Source organism: Phlebotomus papatasi, chromosome 2, assembly GCF_024763615.1.
Source record: "Phlebotomus papatasi isolate M1 chromosome 2, Ppap_2.1, whole genome shotgun sequence".
Lineage (NCBI taxonomy): Eukaryota > Metazoa > Arthropoda > Insecta > Diptera > Psychodidae > Phlebotomus > Phlebotomus papatasi.
Window position 1 is genome coordinate 92,389,339 of NC_077223.1, and position 23,574 is coordinate 92,412,912.

A 23,574-nucleotide genomic window follows, 5' to 3' on the forward strand; every position below is an offset into this window, starting at 1 on the left:
GAGCATGATTTCAGAAGTGGGATTTCTTCCACTTTATCTCTTTTTCTACCTCAAATTTTGAGTGATAAATAAATTTAATATCTTTGGCAATTCGTTGAAATTCAGTTCATTTCTGCAAGCTGCTTTTCATCTGAATAAAATCATCTGGAATCTGTCATTTTTTTTTCTAAAATTTAAGCATTCAATATTTTTTCAATAGAACAAGTTTTGAATGATAAAGTGCTTTTCTTTTCTCAATAAATTTGCAGGTTGGCGAAGAAGTGGGTGGCATGGTGATGGTGCGCTCAGCTGAAAATCGTCAGGGTGTATGTCCAATGAAGTATTTGCAGGAAGTGTGACAGCCAGAGCCTGTGAAACCGGATCGGGATAAAAATGGCAACGAAAAATGTGATTCAGGTCGCAGAAGAGATAAAAATTCAAATTACGACAGACACCACCATAGTGGAGGTCGACGGAGGTGCGCCAATTGTCGCATGGAGCGGGATCGTGAGAAGTGGGAGAGATTCCGGGAGAGTAAGCTCGAGGCAATGCGTCTGCATAAGTACAATGTGGAACGAAGGATGCGATATGATTGCAATACAGACAAACGGTACTGGAGTCAAAGGCAGGATAAGCTCAAACGCTATCCGAAACAAGAGGCTCTAGATCCATCGTGGTATACCGATAACATCTATTCCAATCAAAGTGTGGACGAAGAGGAGGACTTTAGAGAATTCGGGCGAGGAAGGAGGATGAGGCCTGGATACGGAAGACGGGATATCAATGGGAACAGTGATGCTGATCGATTCACATTTATTCCCATTAAGCCTACAACCCCAACGAGATATGGAGAGTACAAGTATCCAAAGTCAAGTAGCTATTCTTTCGGAGTTTCATCCTACGATTCCACCAAAAGTAGGAGTATGGTTCCTAAATCTCATTCTTTCAGTGTTAGTCAGTCCTCGCCGAAGAGTCGCCGAAGAGAAGACTTCCAGTTCCGCAGTAGGAACTATTCGTACGGTGAAGGTGAAGCCTACACCCGAATCTGTGATAGAGATGGATGTGTCAATGAATCGTGCTTGGCGAAGGAGTCTAATACGATGACTGTCCAGAATGATCAACATCTCCCCGAGGATTCAGAAGACGATGACCTACCATTAAATCTCTGGCGATTTAAACGTCAAATCAAGAATAAAGCTTTAGCAACCAAACCAGTTCGAAGCAGACGATACTACTACGGAGAAGACTTGACGCACAACGACGACAGCAGCGTTTACGAAGATGCTCAGCTGGATTGCAACGAAGATCGATCAAGAGGTAGGAATAGTTTTGTAGATGACATGGAACAACTACTTTGTTGCGATAGACTTAAGAACAGCAAGCGTCAGTCCCTCTTCGATGACGACAGTCTATTCCAAATGTCTGACTACAGATACGGTCCCAAGACCAAGAGTATGCTCGAAGTTAAGCCTCCTAGTAAGTACGACGACACCTCTTCGGATTCAACTGATATCGAACTTGATGACTTCAATTTCGATTTCGAGAAGTACTGGGAGGAGTTGGATAAGTCTCCAACGCCACTGGAAGAAGAGTTTCAGTTTAAGAATTCTAATAGCACAGGTCGACCGAAAGTGAAGAATAGCAACGTTGAACGTTATAACAATGGAAGCCTTATTGATGGAATACCAACAGCTGAGGAGTTGTTACTCTACGAACCACCACCGCCTATCCTTAAGACACCTTCAGTTTCACTCGATCCACCCCCTCCTGAAGGATACATCAACAACTTGGCCTACAATGACTACGGACCAGCTTTCTATCCGCCTCCGACGCCTGTCCACAAGCTTCCCCAGTTTACGCACAAAGTGTACCCGGAACTCCATCCTGCGCATCATAAGTACACGAATTTCTATCCTCAGGAAGCCTTCGTTCAATCTCCGCCTCCTTCCAATGCCATAAGCCTGATTAATAACATCTTTTCGATCTATAAACCTAACAAATATTCGCCTCTGAACTGCCATACTCAGCAAATTAAGCCAGAGCCTTGCAAGAAGATTCTAATGCCTAGCACAATCCGACCTCTTGGTGAACATGGTTTCCTGACGTCTGTGAAGCGACCGTTACTGGTCAAGCCTATGCAGGGTCAAGAACAGGCTCAATTTAAGATCATCCCTGAGAAGACGGGTCTTAGGATTTCGCCCCTGTACCGTTTTGACTTTGGTAGTGGAGCCAAAAAGAAGCTCAAGTTGAAGAGTACGGCTAGGCCATTACTCTTTCCACATTGACGCCATCTGGACGATCTGCCCACCTTCGTTCGGATTCGAAACTGCCTCAGACTCCTTCTAGGCAACTGAGGCCTCCCAAGGAGTCTCTCCCACAAATTGTGATTCAAAGGACGCACCTTGCCCTTTTAGGGAGAAAGAGAAAAAGTATCCTAAATGCGTAGGAAGATTTATTGAATGTTAGGGAAATCCCTTGATAGAAAACCCAAAATCTAAGAGAAATGATAAGTATTGTTGTTAACTAAAGAATATTAATGATGTTATTACCTTTAGTGTGAAAAGAGTATTTTTATTACACAGATAGAAAACAATTTATATGGATTACATCCCCCACTTACATAATGAGTGTTAAGGATATAAAACCAAAGAACCATTTGCAGATAAAAAGCCCTCAATTGCACTGCTAGCGTTACGCAAAAAAAGAAATCATCAATCTCAAATATCCCCATATAGGTAATATACCATAATGCTATTAACATAGGATATTGCAAATTCTAGACATTACTAACTAAAAAAAAAACAAGAAAATATGGTGTAATTCTCAGCTGTGAGAATTCCAGTAGACTAACATTTTAAAGTCTCTTAATAAGGGGTAATAAATAGGAAGTGAGGAAAAAAAGAATCTTAATTAGGTAATAAACTTTTAATGTTATGGACATTGTATAAATGAAAACATAAAATGTGACATAATTACGCCCGAATCTTATGAGAACAAAAAAACATTTATAAAATATTTCTGAATCACGGAACCGTCCGTTTTGCACCTTCACCTACTTGCTCCCTGGTTTTTTGACTCTATTTCTGAACATATAACACTCTGTTCCCACCATCAACACAGAGATTACACAAGACACTTCCTCATCGTCTAGAGAAAAGATGTTAACATTATTCCTAGGCATCAGATTTGGCAATTTTTATTAATTTATTTTGCCAGAAGGTTTAGTTGATGTTGGGAAAATGCTGGATTTTTGAAAGAGAAGATTTTGTAAAAGTTCCAGTAGTTTTAACTTGTTTTATTTCAATCCTTGTCTAACTCTTGAAGTAGTTTTTAATAGATAGTCAACGAACGTTCTCGACAAGGACTAAAAAGTAAACAACCCGTTAAATCAGTTAGCTAGGTTCCAATACTAGGTGGGATTAGCAGACTGTATTCGTGCCAATCAAACTCTTCTTAACATAATTCAGAAGTGGGATTCGCCCACATCCGCAAAGTTAGGTTCTATTCAGTTAAATCAGCGAGACAATCTCTTCGAGATGAGTCAGATGTATCAATTATTTAGCAATCAAAACTTTCTATACTACTCCAAGTTTAGATTCATAGGAAAAACTAGGAATCTGAAACATAGCAGTTTATTTCAAGCAAAATTTGAAGGTTATGTTAAGCGTAACCTCGCATTACTCATTCATTGAGGCCTTTTACACCGCCCAAAATTGGATCCAAATCCCAAAATTGGATTTTAGGATAATTCAGTCTGAATCTAATGCGACATTCTAAATGAACTCAATGATCCGAACGGCGAAAAGATTTAATGCGGCGGTGTAAATAGCCTCATTGATTCATTTTCAACCGCTTACCCTATCGGGGTCGCGGACTCAGGATACCTAGGCTAGCAACCCACGCCTTTCAATCATTCGCCACTTCAGAAAGGTATTCGGAATCGATCCCAAGATGATTCAAGGCAATATCCTTTCAGCCAATCCTAGGTCTGCCCCGAAATCGCTTCGTTTTCACAATATCTTACATGCCGTTTTCGTTGTGGTAGGTTTGGCAAACCTAATGTAACTTTATTTTGCAAACAGAATACTGCGAAATAGGCTCAAGGTTGAGGTCACAGACTTACTTACTCAGGGGTACACGAGTTTAGGGGTGGTTCGCGGTTTAGTACTCACTAATGTGGCGGAAGCGAAGCAAATTTTGGGAAGGACCGGAACTTCTGTGGAATACCACTGATCTCCGCAACGATCGGTTCCACTCTGACCGGTCTCACAGAGGCATCCCACCTGTGGGAACCAGTTTTCACAGTAGCACAGCCACTCGATGCAGAAAGGATAGAGAAGGATAGGGAGATCTATGAGCATTATCTACTCTTAAATGGGAAGAGGAAATAATGGAGAGTTTTTCTTTGGATGGTACCGCGACACTAAGGACTTCTTGTAGACGCAAGAATGCCGATACGTGCGTGAAGCTATTTTCAAACTAAAACTGACTGTAGGACCAACTACAACCTTTCCCTATCCACCACAACCTTACACCTGGGATGGGTACCCCAACCGCACTGAACCTCGTGCTGCTATAACTAATTTTTAAAATAAATAACAGAATTATGACTATTGAGCCGCTCAGAGTAAAAACAAGCTATTTTAATTGCAGAATACATATATAGTATTACGATGTCGTCGGTTGGATCACCAACTGTGCTAACTTAATTGACTTTGTGTCTGCATTCATTGCACTCGCCGCGCAGCGGTGCATCATTTACAGTGGATGCAGACACAAATCAAATGCAGTTAGCACACTTGCTGATCCAACTGACTATACACTCAGTCCCGGCATTAGGCGCTTCGGGATTATGCACCTGACAGAATTATGCACATATAATTATGCAAATTTGCCTACCATTGGGAGTCAATTTAAAAAATCATTTTTAAAATGCGTCTGAATGTTATACTATGCTGTGATGCGGGAAATTTGAAAACAGTGTTCTTCTTTTTAAGAATAAAACTTTAATTTCTTGTATTAACGTAAAATTTTTAAATATTCTAACCATATTTTGAAGAGCTCTGGCCAAAAAGTACTATTTGTTTATGCATTTCTATTAAACAGATGAATATTTTTGTTTTAACTATACTTTGTGTTAAAACAAAGTGTATACTGTTTCTGCTCGCAACAATACAATTATCTTTTCCAATTATTTTCAATTAAAAAGAAATACCAAGGAAATTTCTTTTAGAGTTTTACTTTTCCTCTAAAATGCATTTGTGAGGTCTTCTTAGTTACAACATAACCTCATTCATTTTATTGATACTGTTTAAAAATAATTCTGCCTAATTCGAACAATTTTCCTGCTCAATAAAATACAAAATTATTTTGACATTTTATGTTATTGCTAGTCTTGGCTATTTTCAAGCTATTCTGATCCTGACTTTCTCAATAATACGTGACTGGCTTTTATTATTTTATTAAAATATAAATTTTCAGAATTAAATGTTTAAAAGAGTTGAAAAGCTTCATTAAATCAATGAAAAAATAGAAGCAGTTTAAATTATGCTAAGTAAATTTATTTCTCCTATTGATTTTTTTAAGTATGCTTCTCAAAATTAATTCGATTTAATATAATAACTTTTGGATACTTGCAAGAATAAATTATTCAATTTCAGAAGTTGTCTTTTCATTTATCAAACTTTATAAAATTTATGTTTGGATAAGTTTTGAACACGAAATTTTAAAACTTATTTCAAAATTTAGTTCTGATCCTCATGATGTGTATCGATTAAAACAAAACGTTAGCCAGGTTTTTTTTAAATCTTATTTCGAAATGCTGTAAGATTTTGAGAAAAAAAGGAAATTACTGGTTATCCTTTGTAGAATACGAAAGCCGCCCGGTGCAATTGAACGGATTTTATTACAAACTTTTCACTAATTTAAAAAACCGTTTTTTTATCTAATTTTACATGTTTATTATGACTTGTTCTAAGAAAGATAGGGGTGTCAAAACGTCCCAGCTTTGCGAAATGAATAAACTTTTGACTTAGGCTCTATATCCCAAAAGTACCTTCGCATCATTTACCATTCACCGGTTCACAACCGATCTAAACAAACGCCTGGCAAGTTTGCCTTTTTATATGGATCTATTTGAAGCCAATTCCTAAATTGATCTCGGACTCAGCTCACAGTGCTCCAAGGAAAAAAATTATTTAAACAAAAATTAAAAAAAAACATATGGAAAGGTATCTTATAATACGGAAAAACTTCTCACTTTTTAAATATTTAGCATAACGATCACGGGTGCAGAAAAATTCCCATACGCATTTGTATGTGAAAGTAAGAAATTGGTTTCAACTTTAAAGGCCACTCGCCGGGGACTAGGCTCTAAAGATCGCCTTCAATAGCTTAGGTGTAACAGAATTGAATTTCGGACAAAAATTAGTTATAGATTAAGAATCGGTTCAGTTTTATCGGAAACAGTTTTTGCCGACCGACGGAAGGTTGCATTCAAAATATAAATTGTCTCATATTGTAAGCTGAATAAATTCATTGAACTTATCGTAACATAACTATTATTATTGTTAACATAACCTCTTCCTTTCAAAGAATGTTATACATTTCATAGGTTAGACATATTAATTTTAAAAAAAAAGTTTTTTTTCTTTCATTTATTTTACTTTTTTTATTTTATACAACTTGCCTTTATTTTCTTCTTGAAATCTGAATAAATTGATTCAGTCTCTCCCAACATAACCTCTAATAATTCAAAATATAACCTGACACTTTCAATGACTACAAAATTTCAAACAATTTGAATTTAAAAATTTATCGGTTTACGGCGTTATCACACTTGCACATTAAAATTTTAAGTCCAAATATGTTATTTGTGTCTTTGAGTCACTTAATATTTAGGGTTTTTCTATTTATTGACAAAGAAGTGGACTTGGTCTGCAAAAATAAGTCTAAATTTACCTAAAGCATAAATATTTTTCACATTAAAAAATGAAAGAGAAAATCGCATTAATTTTTCGCATTAATGCTATAAATCAATTTATATCAAATTTTGCGGGCCAAGTCTACCTTTTTATCAACAAATAGATCAAATTTTGAATATAAAATGATTCAAACGCACAAATTACACCTTTAGACTCTCACTAGCGGCCATTAATGTGAATCATATTAAAATTTTAATGTGCAAGTGTGATAACACAGTTACGTTTGTAGGCTCTAGAAAGTCGTTCCTATTGATTTTATAATTCTTTTCTTTTTATTTCAAGCAAATCAACCTTTAGCTTTCTTATCCTTTCTCTTTCAAATTTTGCGGCATTTCATCAACATCAACCTGCTTATAACAATCCAGCTATGATAGAGAACTTCCTGGCTTGAAAAATGTAGTCACATTATTGTAATTTAATTTAATATTGTTGAATGTTGAGGTTGGAAAAATTGAAAATTTTGTTGAACATTCGTTAAGCACTTCCTCAGTGTAAATAACTCAAAGCATTTCCGTGAGGCATCCTGAAAACCTCAGAAGTGGGGTATATGAACAACATTATAGATATTAGAAAAGGGTCATTTCCACTCACACACAACACACAAAAAAATAAACATTTGGTGTTGGGTCCAAAGAAAAAAAATCTTATTATCTTACATTTTGGATTTAACAAGAAAAGAAAAATAGAAATATGCGAAAGATTTATAAAACAAAGGACATATAATATTGCCGTAGTAAAAGATATCTTCCTTTTCCCTGATTTAACCCATTTCCTTATAATATAGAAAAGTCATGTAGAGAAGAATAACAAAACTGTCTGAATACTTTTATCGCAGATTTATGGTATTTTATTCTTAGTGAAGAAGAGTTCCAAAAGTGGTAAAACTTTTCGCAGGGGATGTTTTGGCAGTGGGAAAATTTATGTTGCAACTTTAACTTGACAAAAAAAATATACAATATTATTGTAGTTACATTGCTGAAATTGAATGTTTTAGGTGGTGAATGTCGGAAAATTGTACACAAGAAATTGCAAGGGATAATAATTGCAATGAATAGGAAAATCTGTCGTAATAAAAACATGAGATATCAAGTGAAAAGACCAAGAAAAAATACATTTTATTGATGAGATAAATTTTAAGAAAATATTGAGATTTACAAGGAAAATAAAATATACCTTAAACAATGTGATTTGTGACATCAGTGTAATTTAGTAATATTAAAAAAAAAGAAATTTAAATAAATAAAATGCCCTTTTCCTAATTGCTTTATTTTCTAATATTGTTAGATAACAAATTATCAAAATTGTAATTAAAAGTCTGTGTGTGAATGTATATAGAACACAAAATGTCAATGAGCGTCAAAATACTAATTATTCTGGTTGAAAATGATAAGATTATAAAATAAAGAATAACAAAAAAATATATGACAACCATAGAGCACGCCTTTATAAAAAAAATGTTATATTATTGATCATTGACTAGTGGTAATGTCCCCCGAAATGGCCCAAATAATTAAATGAATTATAATATAAACACAAACATTATTGTAATAAAATTTAAAGTCATAACAATACAAATAAATTATACACATTAAAATATACAGAGTAACTGTAAGCAGAATTGCAACATGAACTTAAATTATATCGTGCACGTTTCCTTCCCCGAATAAAATAAATAAATAAATAAATAAAAAAGCTCTGCAATAAACCACAGATTTCCATGAAATAAATAAATATCATCGTAATGTACATTAAATGAATCCAAAGCAGAGATAAATGTTGACAATTAATTGTTAAATGCACCACGAAGTCATCATACCGTATTGTCTGTATTGTAATTATCCTGAGAAAAAAGTGTCTAATAAGAGACATAAATTTCTAGAACCTTTACCAGAGATTGAAAACCTTTGTTAACACAGAAAAAATTAACCATTTCAGTATTTAAGACATAAAATGCATTTTTCCATGTTTTACTTCTAAGTTGAAACATTGACAGAAAATGTCGTATTATTGTAAAGATTAAAATGAAAACAACAAGAATGCATTTCTCAATTTTCAAGATCACTTTTGAGACATCCATAATGTATTTAGAGGGTTTACCTTTCACACAAGACGTGCTGTGGAGAAAATTGCAAGAAATATAAAGAAATAATCACTTTAAAAATGATTTTTTTATTTCAACATATTACACAATCCTAAGGACTTGGTATTCGTATTCTGAACCCTTGGAAAACTCTGCAGCTTCCAGAAAATACTAAAACTGCAATTAAACTTTACTGCTTGAACTTAAAGAGAGAGCAGTATCCGCTTTGCTATCAACTTGGTACCACACTAGAGGGTAAACGGTAAGAGATATCGACTTCCTGTCTTATACGACCCCCCCCCCACATAAAAGACATATTAACTACGGTCGTCTCTTTATTTTACCCCCTACTCTACAAGCATTTTCTTCTCTAAATTGTCTTGCACAATTTTCTAAATAAAGCATTATAGCACAAAATTTTTATATTCTGCTTAAAGAGGCATTGGTTCCATCTCTGTGAGTACTAAAAATTAAGTAACGCACTCTTAAAGGGTTGCTCTTAAAGGCATCGATTCTATCTAATATAAATCGGTAAAGAAACATGTAATGCATGTAATTTAATTTAATATGTCCGAATATTTTTATTTATTTCGATTGAGAAGCCAAACGATGAGAGATATTGACTTTCGGTCTTCGGTCCGTATCGCTTGAAATTTTCATAAGCTTAATTTTTAGCTTATTTTTGAGAAATTTTCTAGGTTATAAGAGACCGGGCCTAAATTTTTTTTTCTTAAAAAAAAATTTAACGATCCCGTCTGACCATGTAGGATTTAATTAAAATCTGAATTAAGTCTCACGTTTCATGACTTATACGGGCTTCAGACCTAAGGCTTAGCCAAATGGTTTATCCGCTCTAATTTCTTATCAATCATGATTTTTTGGGAAAATTTAACTAAGGATTGGGTTATTAAAGATAAATAACCTGTTAGGCTCTCAAAAAGCAATTAAATTGCACGCTATTTAGAATTTTGAGACCTATGGGAACTGGGCTAAACCTCCAATCTGAAGACCGCTTTACCTCAAGAAGCCTCCATACAAAATACCCCTTACACCATAATCCTAAGGATACTAATGCATTTATAGTGAACCGGTAATGCTTTAAAAAATGCCTATAGTTAGTTAATATTCAAGGTCTGACCTTTAAACTTCCTTATGCGGCTTGCAGATGGGAATTTTAATCCAGTTCCAGGAGATCAGGGAATCAGCGTTTTTCAAAACTATCGTCAAGCAAATACACCTCATTAGGCTCCGGTAGGCTGGGTCATCTGGTTCACAAGGATGAGGATGAGGACGATTCAGCCTAGAATGTCTTTAAGGGCGAACTCTACACTTCGAAAAAACGAGGCCGACCCAGCCCCCGACGGACAGACAGAGTGGATCAGGACGCCAACTCATTAGGATATAAAATTTCTGACAAGAATTATGATCACAAAACTCACAGGTCACCTGGGTAAGAATTCTGTAAGTGAAGTGATTGGTTCACTTTCCTAGTGAACCCTGCCGTGGAAGCTATAGCAAAGAGATAAAATGTAAGGTAAAGTGCCCTCATCTCGACCAGTAGATTTATTTATTTTATTTATTTATATATGCTAAAATATTTTGCGTATGATCTAACATTAATTGGTCAATTATTCCATGAATAATACGAATCAGTGGCAAATTCATAGAAATTTACGAAATTGACGAACCGGGTCGAATGAGGGTACTTTACCTTACGTTCTATTACACTTACTTAGTGTATTCATACCAGGTTGCCCTATTATTTATACCGTCGTTGCGGGTGACTTTGCACTCGGGGGGTGACTTTGCACTCTGCTGTTTGTGAGACTTTAAACAATTCTAGCACTTATTGATAGTCTTCGCCGATCCGGTCTACCATGTCAAAGTATATAGGGATATGTTAAGTACCAAGTAAGGTACAATGATCCTCAAAAGGATTCTTGTAGTTTCAGTAATAGTCAATGAAATGCTAATATAGGTATTTTGTCAAAAAACGGCTCCGTGAAAAAGTTATCTGAAGATGCAATTCCAAAACCGATTTCAGAGAAGTAAATTGCCCAAATCTATTCTAAATTTATCTGGCTAGAATAATTCACTTCGATTTTGATCATTATTTTTAGTAAATTCTTTTTTTTTCACTATAGTCTTCCTAAGAACGCATGATTTATATTAAAAAATTGCATATAATAGACTTTCTTAAGCTTTATTATAGAAGTATTTGGCCAAAAATTATCAAATTTTTTTATAACTTAAGATAAAATGACCGAGATCTACAAGATGGTGTGGTCGCCATCTTGATTTGACGATTTTGTCCGCCATTTTGAATAACTGTCAAAACAAAAATCTCATCCGATTGAGCTGAAATTTTAGTATGTTCTGGCTGATGTCAAGACCTTTTCAGAACATATATAAAATCCGACCTAGGTCAAGCGATTGTCTGGATACTGGGGCTCCGAGTTCAAAATTTTGACATTTTCATTAATACAGAACTACGGAGAGCTTCTTTTATCGAAACCATAACAAAAAAGACAGTATTATCGTTAGGTGACGAGATCTAAATTACAAACAAAAAGAAAAGTAATGTTTTTCTTTATAACAGCATATTATTTGAAGATTTGAAAAACTTTTGCAAATATGAAAAAATAAAAAAATAAATAAATGCACTTTTCATTTTTTTTAATTATGTAAGAGTAAATAAATATATAAAATAAAAGCCTCAACCATTTCTAATGGTTACAGAGGCATTTCGTTTATGTTTTAAAATTCAGGATTAGAAAATAAAGATCGCCAAAATATGAATATTTCAAATTTTTAAACTTTGAGCCTCTGTATCAAGGTAAATACTTGACGTAGACCGGAACATAGATATGTTCTGAAAAGGTCTTGATATCAGCTATAACATACTAAAATTTCAACCCAATCGGACCAGTTTTAGATTTTGACAGTTATTCAAAATGGCGGACAGAAACGTCAAATCAAGATGGCGATCATGTCATCTTGTAGATCTCGTGCATCTTACCCTTAGATGTGAAGATCTTCATTGTCGTTTATTATCAGAAATTGTTGATTTTTTAGTATTTATTAAAAAGTGCAAAGTCACCCGCACCTTATCCCCAGTGCAAGCCTTTTTTCTTGATTTTTTTAAACATAGTAAAATTTTATAAAATTAATGCTATTGGCACAAAATCCATTCATTAACAACTGAATACAAATAATTTTACTCAAAAACCCCCCTCCCTTCACTTTAACTATCCACTTTTAGAGGGCAAAGTTGAAAAACAGCGAAAAAACGTGCAAAGTCACCCGCAACGACGGTATTTTATTCTTCACAGAATGCTTGAGAGACAAAATATTGTTTTTCTATTTTATTTTATTGTTTGACAAACAATTTGTGTTTGAATCATAAAAATATCTCCTTAAAGTAAATGTCAAATATCAAAATATTTATCATAAAATATCATGGGAAAACGGAATTTTTATGAATGTCAGTAAAACAGTTACTTTTCTTTATTTGACTCATTCGCCTTTATCGCTTTCTGTATTAATCGCAAACTATGCAATTTTGAATAATCTTCAGGATAAGGATTTTTAATTACTTTAGTTCTTCAATTGCGTGGTAAAAATTGCCCGATAAGAGTACAAACAAATACATTTTGTTGCACTCCACTTATTTCACGGAAAGTCATGCAAAGTTTACGTACGGAAAATTTGACATCGCATGAATTTTAATAATACTTTCCTCTATTCTCTGTCATGATTTTAATTCTGGGTGAAGAATTCTTTTCTTGGATAGTTGCACTATATAATAGAGTTTGCAGTGAATTAAATTAAAGAATTTAAATCCAATGGCCGTTAAGGCGTGTATTTGATAAGAGTTCCCCTGCTCCCCTAATTCACTAGTAGGGGAAAGTGCCCATGCTTTACACGGTCCCAAGCTTTACAATGACTAAATTTTTCGTATGTTTTCCAATAAATATGACTTACCTCATCTATATTTTAAAAACTAGGGGAAATTGTCTCGTTTTTAAAATATATTGCGGAGACGCATTTATTCAGAAACATAGGAAAAATTCAGTCATTATAAAGCTTGGGACCGTTCAAAGCATGGGCACTTTCCCGTACATTTTTCTTTTTACAGTTAACCGTAAGGAATTAATTCCAAAATCCAAAATAAGAACACTCTATTTTATTGACAAATTAATTTAAATACATTGGTTAGAGCTTTTATAAGTGTTTCGTGAGTTAAATAATTTTAAATAATACTCTAAAACTTTAATGTTTACAAATAGTGGTAGAATGTTTGTCAGAAGGAATTTTGAAAAGTTATGAACTATGATAAAACATCTCGCCACAAGGCAAAAAAATATATAGTAAATTTATTTGTATTTGAAATAATGTAGGGAAAAGCTTTTAGGCTTTGCACACACTCTAGCTTCGAATACTTCATATTATTCGCATATTCCTTAAATAAATTTGACCTAATTTTATCAGAAAATGTGGCTTAGCTATTAAAAAATTCTGCCATGGATAGGTCAGATTCATTAATGAAGGGAAAAATATGAAGTTTTCGAAGCTGTAGCGTGTGCGAAGCCTAAAAACCTTTCAATTAAAAATCTAGTCTTTATATTAAAAATTTAAAAGAAATTATGGAATATAATATTAATTCACTGACGCGTGGCTAAAGATGCCAACGCATTATCAGCCGGGATATTACCTTAAGAAAATTTTCATCGACCTTTCCATCCAAGATGCAAACCAAAACTCTTACGACTCCCCAAGTTAAGAGAGGGAAAATCTTGAAACAATTTTTAAAGCTTCAATCATTTATTGTTCCTTCCATCGTTTTTTTTTAATCCATAACAATAAAGCTTATTTACAATAGTTTATTCTTCATACACGAGAAAAATTATTTGCTTAGTCATTACACATTATCAACTATATCACATTTATTTTTAGTTAGTGTATTATATTTAGTTTCTGCGTAGTAAAAAAAAAGAAGAGAAAATTAGTGGAATTGCGTTAATTTCGTCACCTAAATGGTGTGACTTTGCGCTCCATTTACGGCACGTGGGGCGCTCTCCTGTGAGATAAATGACTCCCCCCTTAGACGGCCGTTGGGGCCGTGGCAGGACTATTGCTATCAGTTGCTGTTGTGGAATCGCTGTTGGTAGCTTTGAAGCCGGGAAAGAGGGTTGAATACGATGGCGGTGGATCAATCTCGTCATAATTTGGGGGTGTGACATCTGACTGAGTGGATCCAGTTGCTGGACTATCTGAGAATGATTCCCCCGTGTGACCATCACCACTTCCACTTCCCGGAGTGGCTGGTTTTGTCTGACGGCAGCAGCACTCTGCAAATTGGAAAATAATCGATAGATTAGGATTTTGATTTTATTTTTAGAGCAAAGTCGTGAGAATATCATTTAGAGATGGATAGAATTATCCGCTTCAGAAACATATAATACTCTCGCTTTTTAGTACAATTAGCACTTTGTGGAATTTTTGCATAAATAAATTTAAGTTGATTTAAAATGGAAATTTTTCAATTCAAATTGTATCTCATCTAACAAAATTCTTATAAATATTTTACTAAGTAAGAGTTTGATGTTTGAATTCATTAAAGCTGTATACAGATGAGAAATTTCAGAGGAAGAGGATTTTTAGAAAAGTGAGGTTATGGCAACTCTAACCAAAAATGTTGTTTTGAATTTTAAAGTCAAATAAGAAAATATTACACTTAAAAAAATTAATAATATTACTTGGTAATATTAAAAAGAAATAAAGCTTTGCGTAACATCTAATAACAAATTTAAATAATTGCTTTGCTAAATTTACGCTCATTTTTTTTCAAATTCTAACCCCAAATAATTTAAAATACTACTAAAATTGTCTTAATTAATATTACTGTTTTAATTTTTTTTATAATTCATAATTCTCAATAATATTCAGCTTTCAATATTCACATAACCTTATATTCTAACCTAAAATAAAATCTTAGCTAATCATCTGTCGGATACAATATAACCTCAAATGCTTTATAAAACAGAAATAGAATTTTAACTAAATGGTCATTTTGAGCTGAATAATTGCCATATTTTGTTTAATTAAAAATATCTGCGCAAATTATGGATGTAAACGAAATGAAAACTCTAATAAATGCTTCAAATTGTAGGTTAACTTGAACATAACCTCAGATTTTGTCTTAACATTTTATCCTCTTTTGGCAATTTTTTATCACGTTATTTTAAATTAAAATGTTCAGCTATCACAGAAAAGAATATTTTGTAAAAATGTTCGTAAATGTTTGTGAATTTCTATGGGGGACTTACGAAATGCTTGTAAATCGTAAGCCACAAACAAGTTCGTAAAATTTTGTACTTTTTTCACAAACATTGTTAGTAACATGATCACTTGACGAGCATTTTTTGTATTTTACAAACATATGTTCGTAAATGTTCGTAAACACACAAAGAATGTTCGTAAAATTTTGTCATTTGTACGTAAATGTTCGTAAAATGTTCGTCAGGAAAACAAAAATTTACGAACAAATGAGAAAATTTTCCGAAAATTTTTTGTATATTTACGAACATTTACGAACAAATGTTTTCAAAAATACAAAAAATTCTCGTCAAGCGATCATGTTACGAACAATGTTTGCGAAAAAAGTACAAACTTTTACGAACTTGTTTGTCATGAGCATTTCGTAAGTCCCCCATAGAAATTCACAAACATTTACGAACAATTTTATAAAATATTTTTTCTGTGAAGGAGGAAATTTTACAAGTATTATACTTACCCCAAAGACCACAGATGAGTAGGGCTCCCCCGCAGAGAAGCATTCCTAGCATTAAGTAGCCCCAGGGACCATATCGAGATAGACCCCTCGTGAGACTCTTCCTGGTGCTTGTGGGCGCCAGAGTGGATTCGGGCTCTTCCATTGGTGGCGGAAGCGTCGTTGAAGTGGACGTTGAGTCTTGTGAAAAAATTTCCCTGAACATCTGCATCGACAAGTGCTCCCAGAGATGCATTTGCACTCTAGGCACCAGAGGTGGTTTCTGATTTCCCGAGCAGAGCTCAGCACTTTCATCACTGTCGTATTCATTGCCGGATGGACAGTGCTGTACGCCATCGCAGGTGAGATCTTCGCTGATACAGAAGAGGGTCTCGTGACCAACTCTGAGGCAAGGATGTTTCCTCTCCTGCTTGCACAGCTCGCCCTTGCCAAAGGCTGTCAGCAGAAGACGATAGTTCGGCATATTTCCACCATGCTGCCAGACAATTCTGAGGCGTCCCTGGAGTAGGCGAACAGGCTCCTCCGTACCTCCATTCGCTTCCAGTTGGCAAGGATCGATACGCCATGGAGGGATTCGTTGGTCATTTGAGAAGAACTGTCAAAAGATTAAAATATTGCGTATAAAGAATAGCTGAGATACATATAAAATCACTGTGTAAAATTTAGCACAGGCCTGTACTTATAATAATATAGGAGTACCAAATAATTCTTAATGTAGACTTAGAAACTTGTTAAGGTACTAGGTCCTAAATAAAACATATTGGACAATAAATATATTCATAAGTTGTATGTAATATATTAGTTAATGGAAATTAGAGGCCATAATTTTGTTTTAGAAGACAACTAGGGTAGAATGATATAATTTGGAATTAGTGTTACAAGTTGGACAATTCGCCGGTACAAATTGGACATGGCTTTTTACTTGATAAATACAGTACAAAATTTGTTTTTAAGCACAAGGAACCAAATTATAAAACTAAAGCATTAAAAATATACAAATAAAAATTAAGTACTAAATTTATCAAGAAAAAAAGCCCTTTTATGCATTTCTCATCCAATTTTCTTAACTTACAAGTGGAATTTTGCACATATCAAGCCTGAAAGAAGCTCCAAATAGTTGTAAAGTTTGAGGCCTCTATCTCTCATAGTTTCCGAAATAATCGACTTTAAAGATTTTCAGACGCTTTTATGCATTTCTCATTAAGTTTTCCTCATTAATAACGATAATAAGTTACATATGTTTAAGAATTATTAAACGCAATTTGCATTATTTATGTATAAATATCGTTCGAGTTTGTCACAATCCGAATTTGCAACGAAGGAATCACACCTCTATAAGCTGATCTAGGCTTATCACTGGCTTTTTACAAGAAATTGACTGATATGAACATTCCTGACATTTTAGTACAGATATAGGGGAAAGTGACCATGCTTGATACTGTAAAATGATGTCCAAGGTTTGTGATTTTTTTCTAATTAACACACAAACCGAAGCGATTCCTCCACGATGACAAAAAAACGTCTCACTTATTAGGTTCATAATCCAACCTCAGAAAGTTCCTGGAAATCCTTAGATTTTCCTCAAGAAGAAAATGAAAATTCAGTGGCGACTTTTATACAAGTCGGCTCCGGGGCCTTCCTGTATAATAATTGATTCGACAAATCGGAGGCCTATTTTCACTGCAAAAATTTCACTGGATACAAAAAATTGCACATCAATATTTAGACGGAACTCTAATCTATCTGCTTAAATCGTTTGTACGACTGGTTATTAGTTTTAAAATCACTTTTATGTAATTTTTCTAAGCCGTGTTTTTATGACATTAGGGCACTAGCGAAAACCATTTTTTCACTTTGAGTCCATGAAAATGTCACTCTGCAACCTTAAAATTCAGGCAACAGGGTTGAAGGCTATGTCAATTGTCGATAAAATTGGCGGATTATAATAGGTGTAATTATGAAAGAATCACATCTAATGATAGAGTTGCCACAATTAAATTATCATTCATGGACCCTTTTTTAAATATAGGATGGGCACAGGTAGAATTTATGAATTTGTCACCACCCACAAAAACAGTGTCCCCAAGTAAAAATATTTTTACATAAATATTAATACTGATGAACCCTCTATGTTCCTATGATAGTAGTTTTCCTGAACAGCGACATTAATTAATAAATACTTATAAAATATCATGTATTGAAATTACAGTTTTGGACCTATTTTTGATTTTTGCTTCGTGAAACTAGGAAAAAAGAGCTAGGAGCCTAATTTTTTTAGGAAATGTGAGGCTTAGCACCAGCTATTGAAATACATTGCGATAAGTCATAACTATTGATTAACATAGAAAATAAATAGTTATTATCAAGCTTGGATCGTATCAAGCATGGTCACTTTCCCCTACAGCCATTCCACTAAAAAATAGTGTCATATGTAAATAAATTCTCCGAAATATCCCAATTCCTAGAATTTTATCTCTGAATCTTGTAATTTGTAAATTTCTCACTATATTTTTATACATCTTTTTGGGGTGAAAAATTTAGCACATTAATGTACTAATCACAAATGTTTTATAGTTTTTCATTGTTCTAATGTTTATAATAAAAAGTGCACTAAAAAACGAACTTTTTCTTTATAAATGAATGCAAGACAACCCAAGTGCTTTACATAAATTAATAGAATACAAAGAATTCATTAAAAAACATTTTAGTACAGACATAAATCCATCCCCTTGAAAAAATAGTGTTATTTGTAATTAAATTCTCCTAATGAGCTAAAACAATAGAATTTGATCCCTGAAATAATCCTACATTTATATTTTTTTTGATTATTTTTTTGGGATGAATATTTTAGAACATTCATGTACTTAAAATCAGAAATGTTTTATTGTTTTTCAATTATCTAATATTTTTAATAAAGAATATGCTAAAAAATAACAGACCAATTTTATCTTCTTCACGATTCTATTGAATGAAAATGCGTAATAAAAAAATATAATAAAAAAATAAATAAAAAAAACTATATATTATATATACTTAAGGCTAAAGGAGTTGAAAATCACGACTTATAAACTAGTGTTAAATTTAATATTTGCGATAAAGTTTGACTATTTTACGCATCAAAGGGACAGCCTAAACTACGAAGTCAAAAGTGGTTTATATTTTTTTATTGTTTAAATCGACATCATCTATTTACGACATAAATCTGTTTAAATCATCTAAGATTATATCATAAAAATTTAAGAATACAATTCGAAATATTTCCGAAAATACAGGGACGAACGCAAAGAACGCCGAGCAAGCAAATAATGTTCGACCGAATATTCAAAACTTTGAGGGGCGTTTTCTCCACATCTCATTTTGATAATTCGTTCGAATTCCAATTGTCGGGAAACATTAAGAAAAAACTTATAGACCAATTTAAATTACTTATTCTATAAGAAATCTTATTCTGTTCAGAATATAATTCTCTTCTAGTTGAACGTAAATGGTATTTGAAAAAATAAATTTTTTAATATAAGGTAAGGGGCTGTATGTCGGCCACTTAAGGATGGGTTTTGTGAAAAACTTATGTAAAAGGACATTTAATTTGCCTGTTTTGATCAAATTTTCACCCTAAGTTGTAGTATAGATCTTTGCCCATCTGATTGTACACTTTATTTGGAGTTAAAATAATTTTAGATTATTAAAAAATTAAAATGTTTTAAAAATGTAGAGTGTTCCTCAATTCGGCCACTTCAATATAAGCGTTTCTCTACTCGGCCACCTGGGGTTCCTCTAGTCGGCCACCCATTTTTCAATTTTTAAAAGCCCGTAACGTTTTTACGGACTAGAAAAGGATATTGAGAAAGAAAGAAAGAAAACCTTTAAAGAATAGTAATTTTAAGAAAACAAAAAATTGTAAGGGAAAAATTCTTTTTATTCTTTTATTTAGCCGGCCGAATTGAGGAACATGGCTTTAAAATTTCACACCTTCACATTTAAGACAGAAAATTAATATTTTTATCAATAATGAAAATAAATTTATTGCACAGTGAGTTAGTTAAAGTTCTCAACTTGCGGTTTGACTCAAAATTTGACTGCTAAAGTAATCTGTACAGGTAATAAATCGAATAACTCTTTGTGAAAAAATGTCGTGAATATTATAAAGAACATCAAAATATGCTGAAAAATAGCCAATATTGCTTAAGGTAAATTTGAATCCTCTGACTTTTAATAATTTTTTTTAATGTTTTGTGTCTAATTTCATTTGTATTCTCGGTCATTTGTGTTATTTATACAATTATTGACCTTATGATGTTATAAAACTCCTGAAATATTATTGCAGAATTATATAATATGAATAAATAATTCCGCCGGCCGACTTGAAGAACACATAGTGGCCGACTTGTTAAACGGCCGACTAGAGAGTACCTTACCTTATTTTACAGCGCGGTAAAGTTAATATTTCGTCTCAAAATATACACTTTACAAAGTAAATCCTGGAAAGATTCCTATTTCTCATTTTTTTTAGGTCTTTTTTCTCAGACAAGATTTACGAGCTGTAATTTCCAGCCAATAAGGGAGTGCCGCGACGAGGCGATCCAGTAAAGTAGTTATAAGTCAGTCATTTTGTAATTTATTTTTTCGAAATAAAAATAATTAAAGCACTTGAAATATTTATAAAGATATGCCGAAAATTTCATGAAGCTTGATCTCTTTCTTCTCCTTCAAAAAAAGAAAAAATCGTGAGTTTTGGCCTTCTAATTTAGGTTGCCCCCTTAAAAATGCAGTGTTTTTCTAATGATAAATAAATTGATCAAAACAAAAAAATTATAAAATCAAATTATTTATGAATTTTATCAAGGTGTTTTAATAACTGTTTTAATAAATAATAAATAAATAAATAAATTTAATAAATAAAAATGTTTTAATAACTAAACCATCTATTTTATGTTTTGTTTTGTTTGTTAAATTTGTTTTATTTTACGATTTTAAAACAACTTTTCATGCATATTAGCTTTTCATATAAATTAATAATTACGTATGTCGCTGTTACTACATTGACTGATTTTCCTGTGATTTTATTTTGTTTTTTTTGATAATCTATTTTTTTATATATCAATTAATATTAATTTAAATCTTGCTTAAATTAATCAGACGTTATCAACATTTTAGAAGAAATGAAATGAAGATAAAAAGATATATCTATCTTAAAACTTCACTTTTAAAAATTTAAATTTAGCGAAAAATTTAAAAATTTGTTTTTTGAATTACAATTAAAAGTACTAAAATTTATTTACATGTCACGGTTCATGCTTAATTTTATGTGCATAAAGTAATTTGTTCGACGCTTTTATCAAATTTAACAACCGAGATGTCTCAAATTTAATAGCTTTCTTGTTTTTTAGTAAATCTTTTATTCATTGTGAGTAAATTTAGGAAGAATTATTTTATTGCTTTTCTTTTCACGTACAAACGCTACCGTTTAATGTACTATATAATCGAACAAAACAGACTACATTAGAGCTTTATACGAGAAAGGTTTTCTATAAAAAGTTCCTGCAATAAATGTCTGATATGTTTTTTGCAGTGCGCATCTCCAAAGTTTTAACACAAAAAATAACAAGACTTATCTTAATCCTTAGAATCGGCCTTGAATTTTAAGCAAAGTATCTTGAACTTTTTTTTTGCTAATAGAAGAACTGTTTTATAGAAATCAACAAAAAATAGTGATGCTAGCAAATCGCGTTTTTATTTAAATTTTGCCAACAAAAACATTCTAACAGCATAAGAATGCAAACGTTTGCGTAACATTATTTTAGCATTTAATGAATCATTTGGGAAACCTGTTTGCCAAATTTTATTAACCAAACCTCCTGTTATTTTTTCCACATGTCACATTTATGAAATTCTATTTCTAGTTTTCACAAAATTACATTTTCCCAGGACCACAATTGAATGCATACAGAATTGCCATAAATTGTCTTCCCTGTCCGCAGAAATTTGAATAACTAATTGTAACCAGAGTTGAATCGAATTTTGATATAGTCAAAAGTAAATTTCCATTGTTGAATTTGATTAATTGTGTAAATTTAGAAAATCTCTGAATTATTCAGCACATACAATCTAATTGATTTTCTGTTCATTGTCAGGGTCGATATTGTACATAAACAATCAATTTCAATTTGGAAGCATTTGGACTTGAAGAGTGAAAAGCCCATAAATCAGAGTTTGGATTTAATTGTGAGACCCAGATTTTTAGCATATGCTGCCAAAATTGGCTGAAAATCAGACATTAAAATGCGATCGGAAGTTTCAAACTAATTATTTTGCATTAACTATAACCAAATAAATGCATTGGGTTGGGTATGGATACCAAATCTGGACAAATAATTGAATTTGTGGTGCGTATCGTTGAATTTTCATGGATTTTCAGTGCATAATAGAAAACTCTCACGTGTGAGAATCAATATTTGAATACAAATTGATATTGGTTGTATAGTTAAATGGTTTTGCATATAAAAATGTTTCATAGTTATATTAATTTAGTGTTATATAAAAAAAATCACTGGGTCTATTTGGCTATTTTAGGCGAGACAGCTAAATCTATTATTTACGCTAATAATCTTCCTTATTTCGTTAATTTTTTTTAATGGATAAATTATATAATTTACAGTGGTTTCCGTGAAGAAGAATTTAGAAGCGAAAACAATAATATTTTGATTATATCTTTCATGTTGACAGTAAAAATATTAATTTCTTCTTAAAGCAATAAACCAACATATTTTATTACTCAAAAAAAAAGTCGCAAACTTACAATGGTTAATGGGCAGGATTCCGTGGTGGAATTTGTGGTGCGCATCTTCAAGCCACTGCTAAGATTCTTATTGGTGAAGGAGAACTTTTTGCCCGTCGTCGGCCGATGGAGACGCACGAAGAATCCATGAGATTCTGGCGCCAGGAAGATCCTCTTGCACGACCCCCGAATCATATGTGGCTTTAGTTCCAACGTAAGACTGGATTCCACCCCATCCTCCTGCAGAGATGTCTCCGGCAACTCACTGCAGATGGATTCTGCCGTTGCTGGCACAGGCTCAACATCTACAAGACATAATTTTGGGCCAAAATTAGGGTTGCAGTTCTGAGAGTGAGAGTCTTCTACATGGAATAATGTAGCACATCAATCTGGGTCATCATAGGAATGGAGTCCAAATGGCGCGAAAAATTTTTTGACGCAGAATCCGACGCACCGCACCCACGGGTTTTTTTCAAAGAGCACAAGTTCAAATATCGGACAATCGGGGCCATCAATTGAGCTGGGAAACCGTGCTCTGACTTTTGTATAGCTTTTTGAGGCATTTTAATGCGATAGCTACGATTCTCAGTCGCATCTATTGAACTTATTTGCGATTCAAGGTCCCACGATTGCCCGAAATTTTACAATAATAAATAAATCTTATGTGATAATCTCGTGCGACTCCCTAAGCAACCGTTACCGTTAACCCATTCGAATGCCTTGGAAAAATTAATACGTCCCTTCCTATAATAATAGCACCAATAACACTCAAAATACAGTAGAGGTAGCTTTTACTTCTCAAATTCCAAGAAAAAACAGTAGGGGAAACTGGGGCATCACTAAACACGAATTTTTATTATTAAACTACTTGGACAATCTCGACCATTTCTTCAGTGGACAAGCATCCCTATATTGCCTATAAATTTCTATAAGTCGATTTTCGCCTATTTATTAACATAAACTA

The 23,574-nt window shown here is 33.2% G+C and overlaps 2 protein-coding genes across 8 annotated transcripts in view; one reads left to right on the forward strand and one right to left on the reverse strand.

Moving 5' to 3' along the window:
• The window catches only part of LOC129802393 (uncharacterized), a 209,251-nt gene extending 200,128 nt beyond the window's left edge, over positions 1-9,123 (forward strand). For 5 of the 7 annotated variants that reach the window (XM_055848161.1, XM_055848164.1, XM_055848163.1 and 2 more), the window contains one exon: positions 249-2,465. In XM_055848161.1, the coding sequence (XP_055704136.1) occupies positions 249-338 (90 nt within the window). In that variant the 3' untranslated portion in view covers positions 339-2,465. Of the gene's footprint in view, positions 1-248 lie in introns of all 7 variants that reach the window. The other 2 variants (XM_055848166.1, XM_055848167.1) reach the window with 1 other exon arrangement.
• Positions 9,124-13,847: 4,724 nt separating this feature from the next.
• Positions 13,848-23,574, reverse strand: part of LOC129802403 (uncharacterized) — a 31,554-nt gene continuing 21,827 nt past the window's right edge. The window contains exons 2-4 of the mRNA XM_055848181.1: positions 22,632-22,915; positions 15,839-16,430; positions 13,848-14,393 (exon numbers count right to left, since the gene is read on the reverse strand). Of these exons, the coding sequence (XP_055704156.1) occupies positions 14,146-14,393; positions 15,839-16,430; positions 22,632-22,915 (1,124 nt within the window). The 3' untranslated portion in view covers positions 13,848-14,145. The remainder of the gene's footprint in view (positions 14,394-15,838; positions 16,431-22,631; positions 22,916-23,574) is intronic.